Source organism: Tachypleus tridentatus, chromosome 3, assembly GCF_004210375.1.
Source record: "Tachypleus tridentatus isolate NWPU-2018 chromosome 3, ASM421037v1, whole genome shotgun sequence".
In the NCBI taxonomy this organism is placed as follows: domain Eukaryota; kingdom Metazoa; phylum Arthropoda; class Merostomata; order Xiphosura; family Limulidae; genus Tachypleus; species Tachypleus tridentatus.
This window is the reverse complement of record NC_134827.1, coordinates 30,078,111-30,094,487: the sequence shown is the minus strand read 5'-3', so window position 1 is coordinate 30,094,487 and position 16,377 is coordinate 30,078,111. Positions and strand designations below refer to the sequence as shown.

The 16,377-nt window shown below is 36.4% G+C and overlaps 1 protein-coding gene across 1 annotated transcript in view; it reads left to right on the top strand.

Moving 5' to 3' along the window:
- The window catches only part of LOC143246621 (platelet-activating factor acetylhydrolase 2, cytoplasmic-like), a 52,582-nt gene that overhangs the window by 21,692 nt on the left and 14,513 nt on the right, over window positions 1-16,377 (top strand). The window contains exons 2-5 of the mRNA XM_076493656.1: window positions 6,017-6,131; window positions 7,967-8,132; window positions 11,782-12,091; window positions 12,848-13,053. Coding sequence (XP_076349771.1) covers window positions 6,017-6,131; window positions 7,967-8,132; window positions 11,782-12,091; window positions 12,848-13,053 — 797 coding nt within the window. The remainder of the gene's footprint in view (window positions 1-6,016; window positions 6,132-7,966; window positions 8,133-11,781; window positions 12,092-12,847; window positions 13,054-16,377) is intronic.

Sequence of the window (16,377 nt, the reverse complement as noted above, 5' to 3'; positions counted from 1 at the left end):
TGAGATTCACCAGATTCTGTCAAGGGTTATGATTCCTAAGGTTCACCAAATTCTGATTCTGTCAAGGGTTATGATTCCTGACGTTCACCTGATTCTGATTCTATCAAGGGTTATGATTTCTAAGGTTCACCAGATTCTGATTATGTCAAGGGTTATGATTCCTGACGTTCACCTGATTCTGATTCTATCAAGGGTTATGATTCCTAAGGTTCACCAGATTCTGATTCTATATTTGGCTCCTACTTTTAATCTTTTATTATTTTCTCACATTGTCCCCCAGTGACACAGCGGTATATCCGCCGATTCACATCAGTAGAAACCGCGTTTCCATACCCGTTGTGGGCAGGTCAAAAATAGCTCATTGTGTAGCTCGTTGTGTTGCTCATTGTGTTGCTCATTGTGTAGCTCGTTGTGTAGCTCATTGTGTAGCTCGTTGTGTGGCTCATTGTGTAGCTCGTTGTGTAGCTCATTGTGTAGCTCGTTGTGTAGCTCGTTGTGTAGATCCTTGCTTAATTGTAAATAAACGAACTAACATTCTAACATCAAGCATATGCCCTAAATACTCCCAACCCTGAGGGCAAGAACGAAAATAACAAGTGAAGGTTCCTGTGTTCACTAACGCCCTCGAGTGTGTTAAGCAAACATGTCATTATAAAGGGGATTCTACTTGTGTTTAACTTGATTACCACCAGGTGTGCGCTAGGCGATCGACAATTTGTGCATCGCGACAAAAACTTAGCAATCCATTGAAAACGGTTTTCTGCACGTAATATTACTTTGTGAATATTTTATTCTAACAAGTCATTTGTTTTGTTTTGTTTTTAATTTCGCGCAAAGCTACACGAGGGCTATCTGCGCTAACCGTCCCTAATTTAGCAGTGTAAGACTAGAGGGAAGGCAGCTAGTCATCACACCACCCACCGCCAACTCTTGGGCTACTCTTTAACCAACGAATAGTGGGTTTGACCGTGACATTATAACGACCCCACGGCTGAAAGGGCGAACATGTTTGGTGCGACGGGGATTCGAACCTACGACCCTCAGAGTACGAGTCGAACGCCTTAACCCACTTGGCCATGCCAAATGCAGTTCGATGTACTTCAAGGGGCAGGTACTAAGCGCCACCTAGGTGATCGTATAAAACAACGTGCATGGGACTCACCGTACAATAATTTTCAAGTATCTACTGTCATGCGTTGGTCTGCAGTGCAATTCCTCAGTTGTGTTACATTTTGGCTGGAACTCAGAACGAACAGTCTGTAAGAATGAAATAGGACATGCTAATCAAATGACATCAACCCATGTTGAAGTGTGAAAACGTTTCAGTTATATTCCTTCTTAAAAGCTATGAATACGCGAAGTAAAACATTTGACAACCACGATAACTTCTGATAGATGCAACGATCAGCTTCGAGGTATCGAACTCCACTAAGAGGAAATTCATGATTCCCAAAAGAAGTCTTCAAGAAAAAGCTCTGAGTTGACTTTCCGATGGAGAAAACCTTTCTCGACGTTTCAATCTATGAAAATATTGCTGTTAAATTGTGCCTCTTTGATGCAGGGTTTTCATATACTCCCAGCCAATCAGAAGCAAATCAGAATTATCTCCAATTTGTCTATCAACCATAATATTTTAATTAAACATCCTGCGGTTTTAGGTTTTTCAGCTCTAATATTCCATTAATATTTATTTACTTGTGAAGAGGTAGAAGCCTATATTATCTACCAGTCAGGAACTGTGGATACAGACGTTTTAAACAAAACATAATTTCACCTTTCAACTTCATTTGTGAACATAAAAGACCTTCCTAAATATTGGCAAACCGTTTAACAATGTTTAACTACTATACGTATCAGGACGATTTCTTACGTGAAAGAGGTCACACTAATTTCACTTTTCTCCACAGTTTGTGATTCTCATCAACAAAGTTGCTACACTGTTAATTTGTAGCAATGGATCAAAGTTAAAGTCTGAAGTTTGATTCCCGCGGTGGAATTAGCAGATTGCCAAATATGGCTTTGTCCTGAAACAGACAAAGAAATAATATTCCAAAGTAAATCAGATATGGATGTAAGTAAATGATTCCCGGACATAGTTACTACTTTGACCAGAAAGCTAATTTAATTAAAATTTGAGCCCCCTTCTAGTGCAGCGTTATATCTACGGATTTACAACGCTAATATCAGGTGTTCGATTACCCGTGGTAAGCTTAGCAGATAACCCGATGTGGCTTTGCTTTAAGAAAAGCACACATTAAAATTTGAATCAACAATAAATTGATTACGACTTCAAAATTGTCCCTGACTATGAATAAAGTAGTCTTAAATTTAAACTAGACAGTAGCCATGTAAAACTGGGCACTCCCCTTGTTATGTGTCCCCGTTAAATGCTGACATTAGCTTCAATTCAGAAATGTGGTCAAGGAATGTTACATCCTAGTCTATGTATTGTAATAATGTTGTCAAGGAATATTACACCCTAGTCTATATACTGTAATAATGTGGTCAAAGAATGTTACAACCTAGTCTATGTACTGTAATAATGTGGCCAAGGAATGTTACACCCTAGTCTATAAACTGTAATAATGTGGTCAAGGAATGTTACACCCTAGTATATATACTGTAATAATGTGGTCAAGGAATGTTACACCCTAGTCTATATACTGTAATAATGTGGTCAAGGAATGTTACACCCTAGTCTATATACTGTAATAATGTGGTCAAGGAATGTTACATCCTAGTCTATGTATTGTAATAATGTTGTCAAGGAATATTACACCCTAGTCTATATACTGTAATAATGCGGCCAAGGAATGTTACACCCTAGTTTATATACTGTAATAATGTAGTCAAGGAATGTTACACCCTAGTTTATATACTGTAATAATGTGGTCAAGGAATGTTACACCCTAGTCTATATACTGCAATAATGTGGTCAAGGAATGTTACACCCAAGTCTATATAGTGTACTAATGTGGTCAAGGAATGTTACACCCTAGTATATATACTGTAATAATGTGGTTAAGGAATGTTACACCCTAGTCTATATAGTGTAATAATGTGGTCAAGGAATGTTACATCCTAGTCTACGTACTGTAATAATGTTGTCAAGGAATATTACACCCTAGTCTATATACTGTAATAATGTGGTCAAGGAATGTTACACCGTAGTCTATATACTGTAATAATGTGGTCAAGGAATGTTACACCCTGGTATATATACTGTAATAATGTGGTCAAGGAATGTTACATCCTAGTCTACGTACTGTAATAATGTTGTCAAGGAATATTACACCCTAGTCTATATACTGTAATAATGTGGTCAAGGAATGTTACACCGTAGTCTATATACTGTAATAATGTGGTCAAGGAATGTTACACCCTGGTATATATACTGTAATAATGTGGTCAAGGAATGTTACACCCTAGTATATATACTGTAATAATGTGGTCAAGGAATGTTACACCCTAGTATATATACTGTAATAATGTGGTCAAGGAATGTTACACCCTCGCCTATATACTGTAATAATGTGGTCAAGGAATGTTACACCCTAGTATATATACTGTAATAATGTGGTCAAGGAATGTTACACCCTAGTCTATATACTGTAATAATGTGGTCAAGGAATGTTACACCCTAGTATATATACTGTAATAATGTGGTCAAGGAATGTTACACCCTAGTCTATATACTGTAATAATGTGGTCAAGGAATGTTACACCCTAGTCTATATACTGTAATAATGTGGTCAAGGAATGTTACATCCTAGTCTATGTATTGTAATAATGTTGTCAAGGAATATTACACCCTAGTCTATATACTGTAATAATGTGGTCAAGGAATGTTACACCCTAGTTTATATACTGTAATAATGTGGTCAAGGAATGTTACACCCTAGTCAATATACTGTAATAATGTGGTCAAGGAATGTTACACCCTAGTTTATATACTGTAATAATGTGGTCAAGGAATGTTACACCCTAGTCTATATACTGTAATAATGTGGTCAAGGAATGTTACACCCTAGTCTATATACTGTAATACATGATACTTTTAAGTGTGTATCACGTCTTTTTAATCTACAAATAATGGGTCTGCAAATACGTAAGTACGAATGACTATATGACATTTTATTAGTAATTCGTTACATAGTAATATATAGTGTAAATATTTTCCAGGTGTATTTTTAAAGACAAACAGTGCTAAGTTTTTCATCTGATATTTTTTTTAAATTTCAGTGTGCATCACACACCTTACCCAGTAGAACAGACATTTCAGTTTGCTTCAGTCATACTATTGACGAGATTTTTATGTAAGTTAACACATTGACTTCCAAGCCTGTTTTGCCAATACTTTCCAGGGTCCTATCAATTATTTTACAATTACTTTTTTAGTATATATGTAACCATTGTGTCCCAGCCAATAAGTGGGTCTTTAAGAAAGATATAACACTTCAATTTGGTAGACATACGGATTAGTTTTATCGTGTTTTTTTTGTATTTTGAGTTTATTATTGTCGTCTTTGCGTAGTTCAGTTTCTTTTACTTTGTAAATGATTTCATTCCTATTTATGATTACAGTAAATAAAGGTTTAACAATCTTTCTTTAACATGTTAATTGCATGAAGTATTAGTCAGAGCAAAATGTGCATGGGATCGTTAACATTTAAAATAAGGTATGTTTGATATGCCCTTTTGTTAACTAGCATTCTGTGTCTTGTATTAACTGCTTAACTGCATACAAGGCTTAACAAAGTTTAAGACATTATAAAGCTTTCTGGATAGTTCTCTCCTGAAACAGGAAATGGTGTGCTACATAGTCTGTGATCGGATAATATTGTTGAATGGTGTGCTTCTGATTGGATGTTACTACTGAATCATATGTTACACAGCGTTTGATTGGATATTACTGAATGAAATGATGAAAATATATCGAGATTTTTACGACTTTTTTGAGAACTGTATGATACAAAGTATCACAGGAAAAAAACTGAATAGAAACTGCTATCACAAATTTTACTTATAACGTTACTAGCATAACTCAAAAATATTTAAGACAATGGGCAATGTGTACGTGTTTTCTTATAGCAAAGCCACATTGGGCAATCGTTGAATCTATCGAGGGGAATCGAATACCTAATTTTAGCGTTGTTAATCCGAAGACTTACCGCTGAACCAGAGGGAGATAAAAGATGGGGATAATTGCATCTAAAAAATCAAACCAGGCCATTTTCCTGAATTAAAAACAGCTTAATTATCTTAAACTAAACGCACAAAATTCTTGGCACACTATAGATTATCCGCCATTAGTCTGACAGTGGTAGAACTCCCAGAGAATGCACCTAGTAATAGAACTCACAACTTTTTATCTTAATACAACTTGCTTCCAAGATGATGGTAAATACTGACAACATTGGCTCACTACGTGCTCAGTAACATTAAGCTGTAATGGGTCCTCATTTGGAATATATTAATATAAAAAGTATGCTCACAGACCTCTTCTGAAATATGAATAGCAGATGAAGGTAAATCATAATGAGAGGTCCATAAGTTTTAAAAACGTCATTTTTTTTGTATGCGTTTCGATTTACGACTCATTCACAAATAGATATATTATACAAAACGAGATGTTTATTGTACATTTACAACAAAAGTAAGCGTGGTTAACAAGAGTCCATGGAAGGTTTTTCTTCATCAGGTTTTGTTATAAATAAAACTAGCGCGCACATTTCTAAAAAAAAAAAAAATCCTTGTTATTTACTCATGTAAGAAAACTAAACTACATCATTTTTTGAATATAATTTTCACTTTATTTGTATAAATTGAAACGAAATTCAAAAATGTTTTATGTGTTTTACGACATTAATAAACTAATAAAGTGATTTCTTATATTACAATATATTTATTGTATTTATAATACAATATAAATACCCTAGATTCTTTTGTTTAGGCTTAACTGTTGAGTGTTATTTGGGTTATTGATTGTAATGTGTTTTTGTTCTTATTTATACAGGAACGTAGTTCTCAATGGCCCCTTATGATTCCTCATCCACTGTACTTCGAAGGTATTGCAGATTTTCTTGGGTTTCCACCTTCAGTTATACATTTTGTGAACCGATGCTTCATTGGTAAGTTCACAATGGGTTAGGATTATAGACAAGTTAAACCTTCTAAAATATAATCTGGAAACAATAGCTTTCTCCGAAGGTCTTTTGTAATTCGGTTGCCTATTACATTTACTTTGAAATGTTGAAATTTGAACACATTTAAAAATGTATTTCAAGCGATTTCTTTTTCTGATATTTAGTGATCTTTGCATATTATTATGTTTTTTTTTTTAATTTTGCGCAAAGCTACTCGATGGCTATATGCGATAGCCGTCCCTAATTTAGTAGTGACTACAGGGAAGTCAGCTAGTCATCACCACCCACTGCTAACTCTTGGGCTAGTCTTTTACCAACGAATAGTGGGATTGATGGTTACTTATAACGCCCTTACGACTGGGAGGGCGAGCATGTTTGGTACGACCGGGATTTGAACACGCAGCCCTCAGATTATGAGTCGAGCGCCCCAACCACCTGGCCATGCTGGGCCATAACTGGAACAACTGTTGGTCATCACATCAAATATTCTATTTTTAGTTATTATCTGTTTCTTACTACTCATTAATAATGACTTCATTTTCTCAGTAATTTTTATATTTCACTACTTAGGTTTTAGTTCAGTTTGTTTGGGATATCGTTCAAAGCTACACGATGGTTGCATAATCACCCTCATCCGTTGTTCTTAATGTCCCACGGTACGTCAGGGGTGGATTTGCAGTCTTCCAACGTCAAAATCCATGAACACTAGATATTTCCGGTGTGGCTTTGTGCTAAAACAAACGAACGTTTCTAAACCTCACATTTTTACGATATAATTGTTTTATTGAAAAACATTTCCACAACAACTGACAGTATTGCGTCAAGTGTCTCAAAATGCGGGGAGCGCCACCTGGGAGACGCAAACGATTAGGATATAGTTAATAGTGAAATACTGCGAAATTAAACGTTTCAATATATACTTTTATTAAATAAAAATAAGTAATTACTACAACACGTGCATTTTAATGCGAGTTCATGTATTTTTCTTGTTATTAACTTGCTATTTCATTTATTAAAAAATATAATTTAAAAAATGGGGTGCTCGCACGAAGCCATATTTATTAAAGAGGGAAATGGAGATTGCGTTTTCTTACAGCGAAACCACAGCGGGCTATCTTCTGTGTCCACCAAGAAGATTTGAACCCCTGATCTTAGCATTGTAACTACAAAGACTTACCTCTGTTCCATCGCGGGGCGTGAGTTAGGGGTGGCAAAAGTTTAAAAAACAGTAACTTAAATTGTTTCTCTTATGAAACTAGTTTTATCACATGAGATGTATTGGGTGTGTCAGCAACAATCGTCTCATGAAGAAGTATTGTGTAGGTTGTGTTGACAACAATCGTCTCATGAAGAAGTATTGTGTAGGTTGTGTTGACAACAATCGTCTCATGAAGAAGTATTGTGTAGGTTGTGTTGACAAGAATCGTCTCATGAATATGTATTGTGTACGTTGTGTTGACAACAATCGTCTCATGAAGAGGTATTGTGTAGGTTGTGTTGACAACAATCGTCTCATGAAGAGGTATTGTACATTATATAAGTAACTGCATCGAAGTTTAAAATTGTCTAATTACTAACCACATCCATTGAGACGAACTTCACAGGAGATAGTTGGTTAAACTATCTGACGCGTATATCTGTGTTATAAGAGTAACAGTCATATTCCACTATTCGCTCTAGCAATAGCAATGTACTACAACAATAACTCTTGATATGTATATATGTTGATAATAAATACGTTGCTGTGACATTAACATCACAAACACAGACTTCAATCCAAATCTCGCTAAAAAAAAGTTCTTTCTTTATGTATTTCTCAGGTAATGTTTACTGCCCTGCTTTATGGAATGCTGCCCCGATGACAGAAAGCCACAAATTTCCAGTTGTTGTTTTCTCTCACGGTCTAGGGTGCTTCCGTTCTTCATACAGTACTATCTGTCTAGAGCTGGCCTCCAATGGATATATCGTGGCGGCAGTGGAACACAGGTTTGTTCATTGTAATCTGACATAAACCGCAAATCATGATATATGTATAAGAAGTAAACCAAAACAAGTTACGTTTTTTACGACTCCATAATACGACACATCTAGACACACATACACAAAGGAATTTTAGTGTCTTTTTATTGTGTGTGTGTGTTAAAATATTATCTGTATTTGTTTTGTTTTTGTCTTTCTCGTTGACTCTGTGGTTAACATTGTGATTTGAGACAAAGGATTAGACATTTGGTTCAAAAACGAACATCATGTGTTGTTTATTAGCTCACAGAGCACGTTCGACGTCATTCCAGCTGAAAATATATTTAACCAGCTACGTTAATTGCTAAGAAAATTGCATGAATTTAAAATGTATTACAAGTAACGTCTTCTAAGTTACGGCACATCCTTCAATTGAGACAGCGGTTAGTCTACAGATTTGTAACGCTTAAGATCAGAAGTTCGATTCCCCTAGATGGACACAGCGGATAGCCTGTTGATATTTTGCTATAAAACACACAAACATTGGAGTTATAAATTAATTTAAATCATAAGAATGACCGACATGTGTTGGTTGTTAGAACTACAGAACTACAGTTGTTATGTTTTCACATTTCCCTGTTGTATAAACTGCTCCCTAGTGGCAAAATCTGTATTTAGACTTATAACGCTACAAACTGGGTTTCGATACTCTTTGTAGTCACTGCACAAGTAGCTCATTTTGTAGCTTTGTGCTTAATATAAGACAAAAAACAGATTGTTTAAGCTACGTGTTCTTCTAGAGGATTTGATTTTATCTATAGAACAACATATGTGTTTGTAGTGTCACGACGAGCTGTGACTTTATTTCATATAAGTTAAGTATTCAATACTATAATAATCATTGTCAAAACTTCAAACATGTTACAATAGGACTGACACGATAATATGGTAATCCTTACATAAGCCTCACAGCTGGTATAATACATTTCAGTCAGCAATACAAGGATCTTCATAGAAAACTCAAAGTTACTACAATACGATTTTAGTTTCAAAATGTATAAAAACACAATAAAACATTTATTTGTTTTTAACTTCAAACACGAGAATTTTACATGTAAATTACATGTAAAATGTACGCTTAAATTACAGATGGCGCTACTAAAATTGTTACCCTAAACGTTGGAAATATACACTGGTGGCCAAAATCGTAAGGCCAACGAAAAAGACAGAAATATGCATTTTGCGTTGTTAGACTCAACCACGTATTTGAGCAGAGCTTCTAAAGATGAAAATAAGAAAAGGGAAAATAAAAACCTTTTTTTAGCATTTAATAGGGAAAATGTGAACACTATGAAATTAGCCTAAATACTAGCTGATCAAAAGAAGTCCTAAACAAAGTAGGAAATGCCCAACAAGAGATCTCAGTAGTGAGTTGCACGGCCATCATTGCGAATAACTGCAAACATTTGCTTTGGCATGGTCAATATAAGCGTTTGCAGAAGGCTGGCTGGAATGTTATTCCGAGTGGTGAAGATAGCTTCACGAAGATCATGCACTGTTTGGAATTGACGTCCATTTTTATAGACTTCCCTTGCCATCCACCCACAAACATTTTTAATGAGGTTCAGTACGGGCGAACACGCTGGATGGTCCAAAAGAATCACATTATTTGCCATGAAAAAGCCCTTTGTCCTGCGGGCATTGTAGATTGCAGCGTTGTCCTGCTGAAAGATCCAGTCATTTCTACACAAGCGAGGGCCTTCAGTCAATAAGAATGTTCTCACCAACATGCCAATGTAGCCAGCTGCTGTTTGACGCCCTTGTATAACCTGAAGCTCCATTGTTCCATGGAATGAGAAAGCACCCCAGATCATGATGGAACTTCCTCCACTGTGTCATGTAGAAAATGTCTCCGGTGGGATATCCTTATTGTGTCAATAACGTTGGAAGCCATCTGGACCATCCAGTTTAATTTTTTTCTCATAAGAGAACAAAACCTTCGTCCACTTTTCTACGTCCCATCTTTGGTGCTTCTCAGCAAAGTTTAACTGGGCTGTTTTGTGATGTGGAAAGGGGCGTGACCTTTGAAGACGTTTACGGTTTTTAATGCCTTTCTCTCGTAGATACCGTATTATTGTTCTTGAGCTGCATTCTGGATCCGTAAGGGCCTTAATCTGGTTCGACGATCGGCTGGTGTCTTGCCCGACAACCCATCGAATCCTCCTGCTCAACGCCAGCGAAATTTTCTTGGACCTACCACTTGAAATTCTCGTTCCGTATCCCTCAGGGTCTTTTAAGTAATTTACAACAACAGTTTTACTACGTCCAATCTCACCAGCGATGGCACGTTGAGAGAGACCTTGCTTTTGCAGCTCGACAATTCTGCCACGTTCAAACTCTGTCAACTTTTTACCATGTTTTTACCCAATGTAACACAGGAGATGTCAGTGGGAGATATTGACAACGCTAATGCTTGAACACAAATGACTAAATTTCGTTACGTGTTTACCGATTAACGTTTCGTTTCAGTATGGTCTTAAACATTTGACCAGCTAGTATTTAGGCTAATTTCATTGTGTTCACATTTTCCCTATTAAATGCTAAAAAAGTTTTTTATTTTTATTTTTATTTTCCCTTTTCTTAGTGTCATCTTTCGAAGCTCTACTCAAATAAGTGGTTGAGTCTAACAACGCAAAATGCATATTTTTTTCTTTATGTTCATTGGCCTTAAGATTTTGGCCAGCAGTGTACACACATGAAGTACAGATGTAGTTTAATATTTAGAATGAAACATTCAAAGTTCTCTACGTGATTTTAACAAGTTGAACAAGCAAAGAACATTTATTTAAAAAAATCACCTACTACACTTTTTAATGTTCTTTTGTTTTGAATTGAGTACAAAGCTACACAATGGGCTATCTGTGCTCTGCCCACCACGGGTATCGAAACACGGTTTTTAGCGTTGTAAGTCCGCAGACATACCGCTGAGCCACTGGGGGCACTTTTTAATGTTGAAACGGTTGTTTAAATATTTTGGTATACTGTTTTAATTGTGTACGTTCCCTTTATTTGACGGCCATTTCTGAAACAAGGGAAAAATATGTGTGGTATTCGTGTGTAATTATATTATTTCAGTCCACTACCTAGACTAAAAATAAGAATAAAAATCGAAAAACCGTATATGTGAAAGAAATCTTTCAATGATATATGTTTTTTTGTTTTCTTTAAATATATCTCATCTTCAAAATTGATTCGTTGTCATGACTGCAATATTTATTATTTGATAGATTATTTAACAAAGTATTCTTGACGGAATTTGGTAGAATAGATGGCAACTGCTTCTTGTGGAGACACAAGTGTAGAGGACGACGTTTCGAAAGTCTTCCGCCTTCTGACCTGAAGACGAAAGGTGGAAGACTTTCGAAACGTCGTCCTCTACACTTGTGTCTCCATAAGAGGTAGTTGCCGTTCATTCTACAAAGTTTGATGCAGTATTTGTCGTTTTCGTGGAACTTCAGCTTGTAACATTAGAGTGATTAATTTTAGTATTATAAAGCCAAAGTTCTTGCATTGCAAACGAGAGCACAGAACATATTCAAGATTACACTACCACCTGCTCGGTATAGATGTATATCTTTCGTGTGACTTTTTTTTTTATTCTATGAGTATTTTCCAGAGACTATTCAGCATGTTTATCGTCTTATGTAATAAGAGAAACGCGCTCGAACTTTGGAGACACGCCTGACGTCAAAGGTAATGATAACGAAGACGGTAACTATAAACAAATCGAGAACTTAGTTAAAGAGACGAATGACTTTGAAGTACATAGTGCTGTTACTGAAGTGGACTTTGAAGATGTACGACCTGAGCTGAAGTACCTGGGGATCCAAAACCAGTATCTTGGTATTCCAGACACGTCGAGAAAATGGGTTTACTACCGTCAGCTTAAGCGAAGTGCGAATGAATACAAAGTTCGCCATAACCAAGTGAGTTGGAATAATCCTTGTGTGCAGATGTCTTCTACTGCTTATATAAATCACAATTTTAACGGTGCAGTCATGATATTTACGTACAATAAACGAAATACATGGCTAAGGAACTAAAATTTCTTGGATATCACACTTTGTTTTCCAAGGGGAAATGTTTAACCTGAAGTAACACAAGGGAATTTCGATTAGTTAAAAGAAGTTTGTCGTATTTAAGTTTGAGAAATTTTATGTTTGGGTATAAAGGAAAAACAAAAACATACAATGATACGATAATACAGAGAAATGGTTTGGTAATATCAATATAATTCAGGGTTAAGAAAATATGCAGGTCCCAAAAATTAAATTTGAACAAAAGATATGATCTCGTATAAGTCAGGCGCTTTCGAAGGATGGAGCTTTCTTCTTCAGTTTGCCCCCAAAGAAGAAAGGTCAATCTTCTTTAGAAAGCGCTGAGATTCTAGTGTTTCGGATCTTTGTATTACAATGGCAGAATATCTCGAATTTCCTCTCATCAATAAGCAAATATTTAAAATTAAAGTATCTTTAGTCGAAGTCCTTATATTTTTAGGGTAATTTGGAACCAGGAATCTAAAGTCAATGTGATTTTTTATCATAACATCTTTATACGTTTGCTCGCTTATATCTTAATCTTTGTTATTGTTGTTTTAATTATAAATTGTCATGCTGTCTTAACTAAATCAACGCTCAGACTTAAACAATTGGGTGAAATGTGGTTATTATCTTGTATTGAAGACAAAACTACGAGCTTATGATTGTATTCAAGTACTGGACCTTCTGGAAGCCCTAAACAGCGGTTTTCCCGTACACAATGTAATCAACCCTTCTTTTCAAGCTAGCCAATTTAAAGGAATTATGGACCTGTCCAAAGCTGCAGTAGCCGGACACTCGTTTGGGGGCACTACTGTTATTCTATCTCTTGCACTGGACCTCCGATTCAAGTAACCAATCACTGATTTTCTTTCTTCTTTTTATGTAGAAGTCTGTATATTTAACTCTAAAAACTAAGTTCAGTACTCCTCTCAAATATTCTGAGGACAATATCAAGCGCTGGGTCTATTTATTGTAAATCCGAGGTACTACGATACATGTATGAAATTGTTTGTTTTTTAACTTCGCGCAAAGCTACACGAGGGCTATCTGTGCTAGCCCCTCCTTAATTTAGCAGTGCAAGACTAGAGGAACGGCAGCGAGTCATCACTGCCCACCGCCAACTCTTGGACTACTCTTCTACCAACGAATAGTGGGATTGACAGTCACTTTATAACGTTTCCACGGCTGAAAGGGGCGAACATGTTTGGTGCGACTGGGATTCGCAACCGCGACGCTCAGATTACGAGTCGAGCGCCTTAACTATATGGCTATGCCGGGCCTGTGTATGAAATAATACAGTGCAGTGATTTATTAAAGCAGTTGATTTGTTTGTTTTTATGCGTAGTAACAAACGAACAGTTCATAATGTTTTTTTGAAATCTGTTGGGCATTTCAAAAAGAAAAAAATTCGGAACCAAAAAAGAAATATTTCAGGTGTAAAACCGAGCGAATAAAGCAATGCTCTGTAGAAGTTAAATACAAGTATGTATGAATATAAAACAATGACAAATCAATCTGTTTTTATCTCTGTAAGAGGTTATCATTTTTATACATAGCACAAGCAGAAAATATTTTTCTGTCTAAAACTTAGACCTGTTTTCACAGGGAATCGCTGTGAGTTCAGTATTCTAACACGTACCATGTGTTGGAAGGTTATTGTTTAATAATTACAATTATAATTAGCTGTACACGAAACAGTTTTGTTAATTATTTTTCTTCTTTCTTTATAACTCTACCCTGATGGCTTAACGAAAAGTCGGAGAACTCATAACGCTAAAAATCGGGTTTCGATATCCACGGTGGGCATAGCACGGATAGCCCATAAGTAACTTTGTGCTTAAGAACAAAAACAAATTTTCTTTAATTTTTCCTGGTTAGGCTTTGTAGGAGTTGTTATTGGTTTAGTAGTTCACAAACAAGATTGACTTTTAGTAAGGCTCTGTGAAATTCGTTTGTAGGTTTAGTAATACACAAACAAGATTGACTTTTAGTAAGGCTCTGTGAAATTCCTTGTTTGTAGGTTTAGTAATACACAAACAAGATTGACTTTTAGTAAGGCTCTATGAAATTCCTCGTTTGTAGGTTTAGTAATCACAAACAAGATTGACTTTTAGTGAGGCTCTGTAAAATTCGTTTGTAGGTTTAGTAATTCACAAACACGATTGACTTTTAGTAAGGCTCTGTGAAATTCGTTTGTAGGTTTAGTAATTCACAAACAAGATTGACTTTTAGTAAGGCTCTGTGAAATTCCTCGTTTGTAGGTTTAGTAATTCACAAACAAGATTGACTTTTAGTGAGGCTCTGTAAAATTCGTTTGTAGGTTTAGTAATTCACAAACACGATTGACTTTTAGTAAGGCTCTGTGAAATTCGTTTGTAGGTTTAGTAATTCACAAACAAGATTGACTTTTAGTAAGGCTCTGTGAAATTCCTCGTTTGTAGGTTCAGTAATCACAAATAAGATTGACTTTTAGTGAGGCTCTGTGAAATTCGTTTGTAGGTTTAGTAATTCACAAACAAGATTGACTTTTAGTAAGGCTCTGTGAAATTCGTTTGAAGGTTTAGTAATTCACAAAAGTGATTGAATATTAATTAATTATGTTTGAACTGCTTGAGCTGTTTCTTTTTTTAACGTAAAGCTCCACAATGGGTTATCTGTACTATTTTCACTGCGGGAAATCGAGCCCCACATCGTAGCTTTATAAGTACGTAAAATATTCGCTGGCCCACCAGTAGACTATTAATTATATAAACTTTGCCTAGCTTTGTAAAAAACACTGGCTGCGCTTGGTAATGATTTTTATTCGTGTAGTAATTTACAAAACCGACTGAATATTTATTATTGAGGGAAAAGTTTAACCATCTTCATAAAAACCCTGGTTGAATTTCACATTAATTTAGTAATTCCCGAAGGACTTATATTAATTAGTCTTGTGCGTCTGGATTTAAGCTGTAACTGCGTTATAGGAGTGAAAGTCAATCGCTTACCATAGACGATGGATGGTAGAATTCTGTTAACTGACTGTCTTCCCTCTGACCAGTATTTCAAAATGATGGCCAGTTGGACTAAGGCGCTTGACTCATAACCTGAGGGTCGCGGGTTCAAATCCCCTTCGCACCAAACATGCTCGCCCTTTCAACCGTGGGGTCGTTATAATGTTTCTATTAATCCCACTATTCGTTGGTAAAAGAGTATCCCAAGAGTTGGCGGTGGGTGGTGTTCACTAGCTGCCTTCCCTCTAATTTTACACTGCTAAATTAGGGACGACTAGGGCAGATAGCCCTCCTGTAGCTTTGCGCGAAATTCAAAAAAACAAACAAACACTAAAATGACTGAATATTTATTAACGATATAAATATTTAACGAGTTAGATAAACATTGAGAGTCATGCGGAACTAAATGTTTATACGTTTTGAATGTAGGACAGAATAAATATTCAGTAAAAAAAATAGGTATGTCCACCTTTCACTCTTTATGCTAACGGGAACTTTCGTATATATAAATAAATTACGTTACCCAAGTCTGCAAGTAAAGTCAGTAGAACGAGTGCAAAGCAGCCCTGGCATGGCCTAGCGCGTAAGGCGTGCGGCTCGTAATCCGAGGGTCGCGGGTTCGCGCCCGCGTCGCGCTAAACATGCTCGCCCTCCCAGCCGTGGGGGTGTATAATGTGACGGTCAATCCCACTATTCGTTGGTAAAAGAGTAGCCCAAGAGTTGGCGGTGGGTGGTGATGACTAGCTGCCTTCCCTCTAGTCTTACACTGCTAAATTAGGGACGGCTAGCACAGATAGCCCTCGAGTAGCTTTGTGCGAAATTCCAAAACAAACAAACAAACAAAGCAAAGTAGCATAGAATTTACATTAATACAATTCAAACTTTGTTGTAAATGTTTTACCAAAACGTTTCACTATAAAAGTCCACACATTTTATTTTATTGTGTGAAAGAAAGTGATGAACACTTACTATCAGTCCATGCAATAATCGCAAAACCAAAGCTCGATGAGTGTATTGGATCGAAGCCAAACATGGCCAGGTGAACTAAGGCGTTCGACTCGTAACCTGAGGGTCGCGGGTGCGAATCCCGGTCGCACCAAACATGCTCGCCCTTTCAGCCGTGGGGGCGTAATAATGTGACGGTCAGTCCCACTATTTATTGGTAAAAGAGTAGCCTAA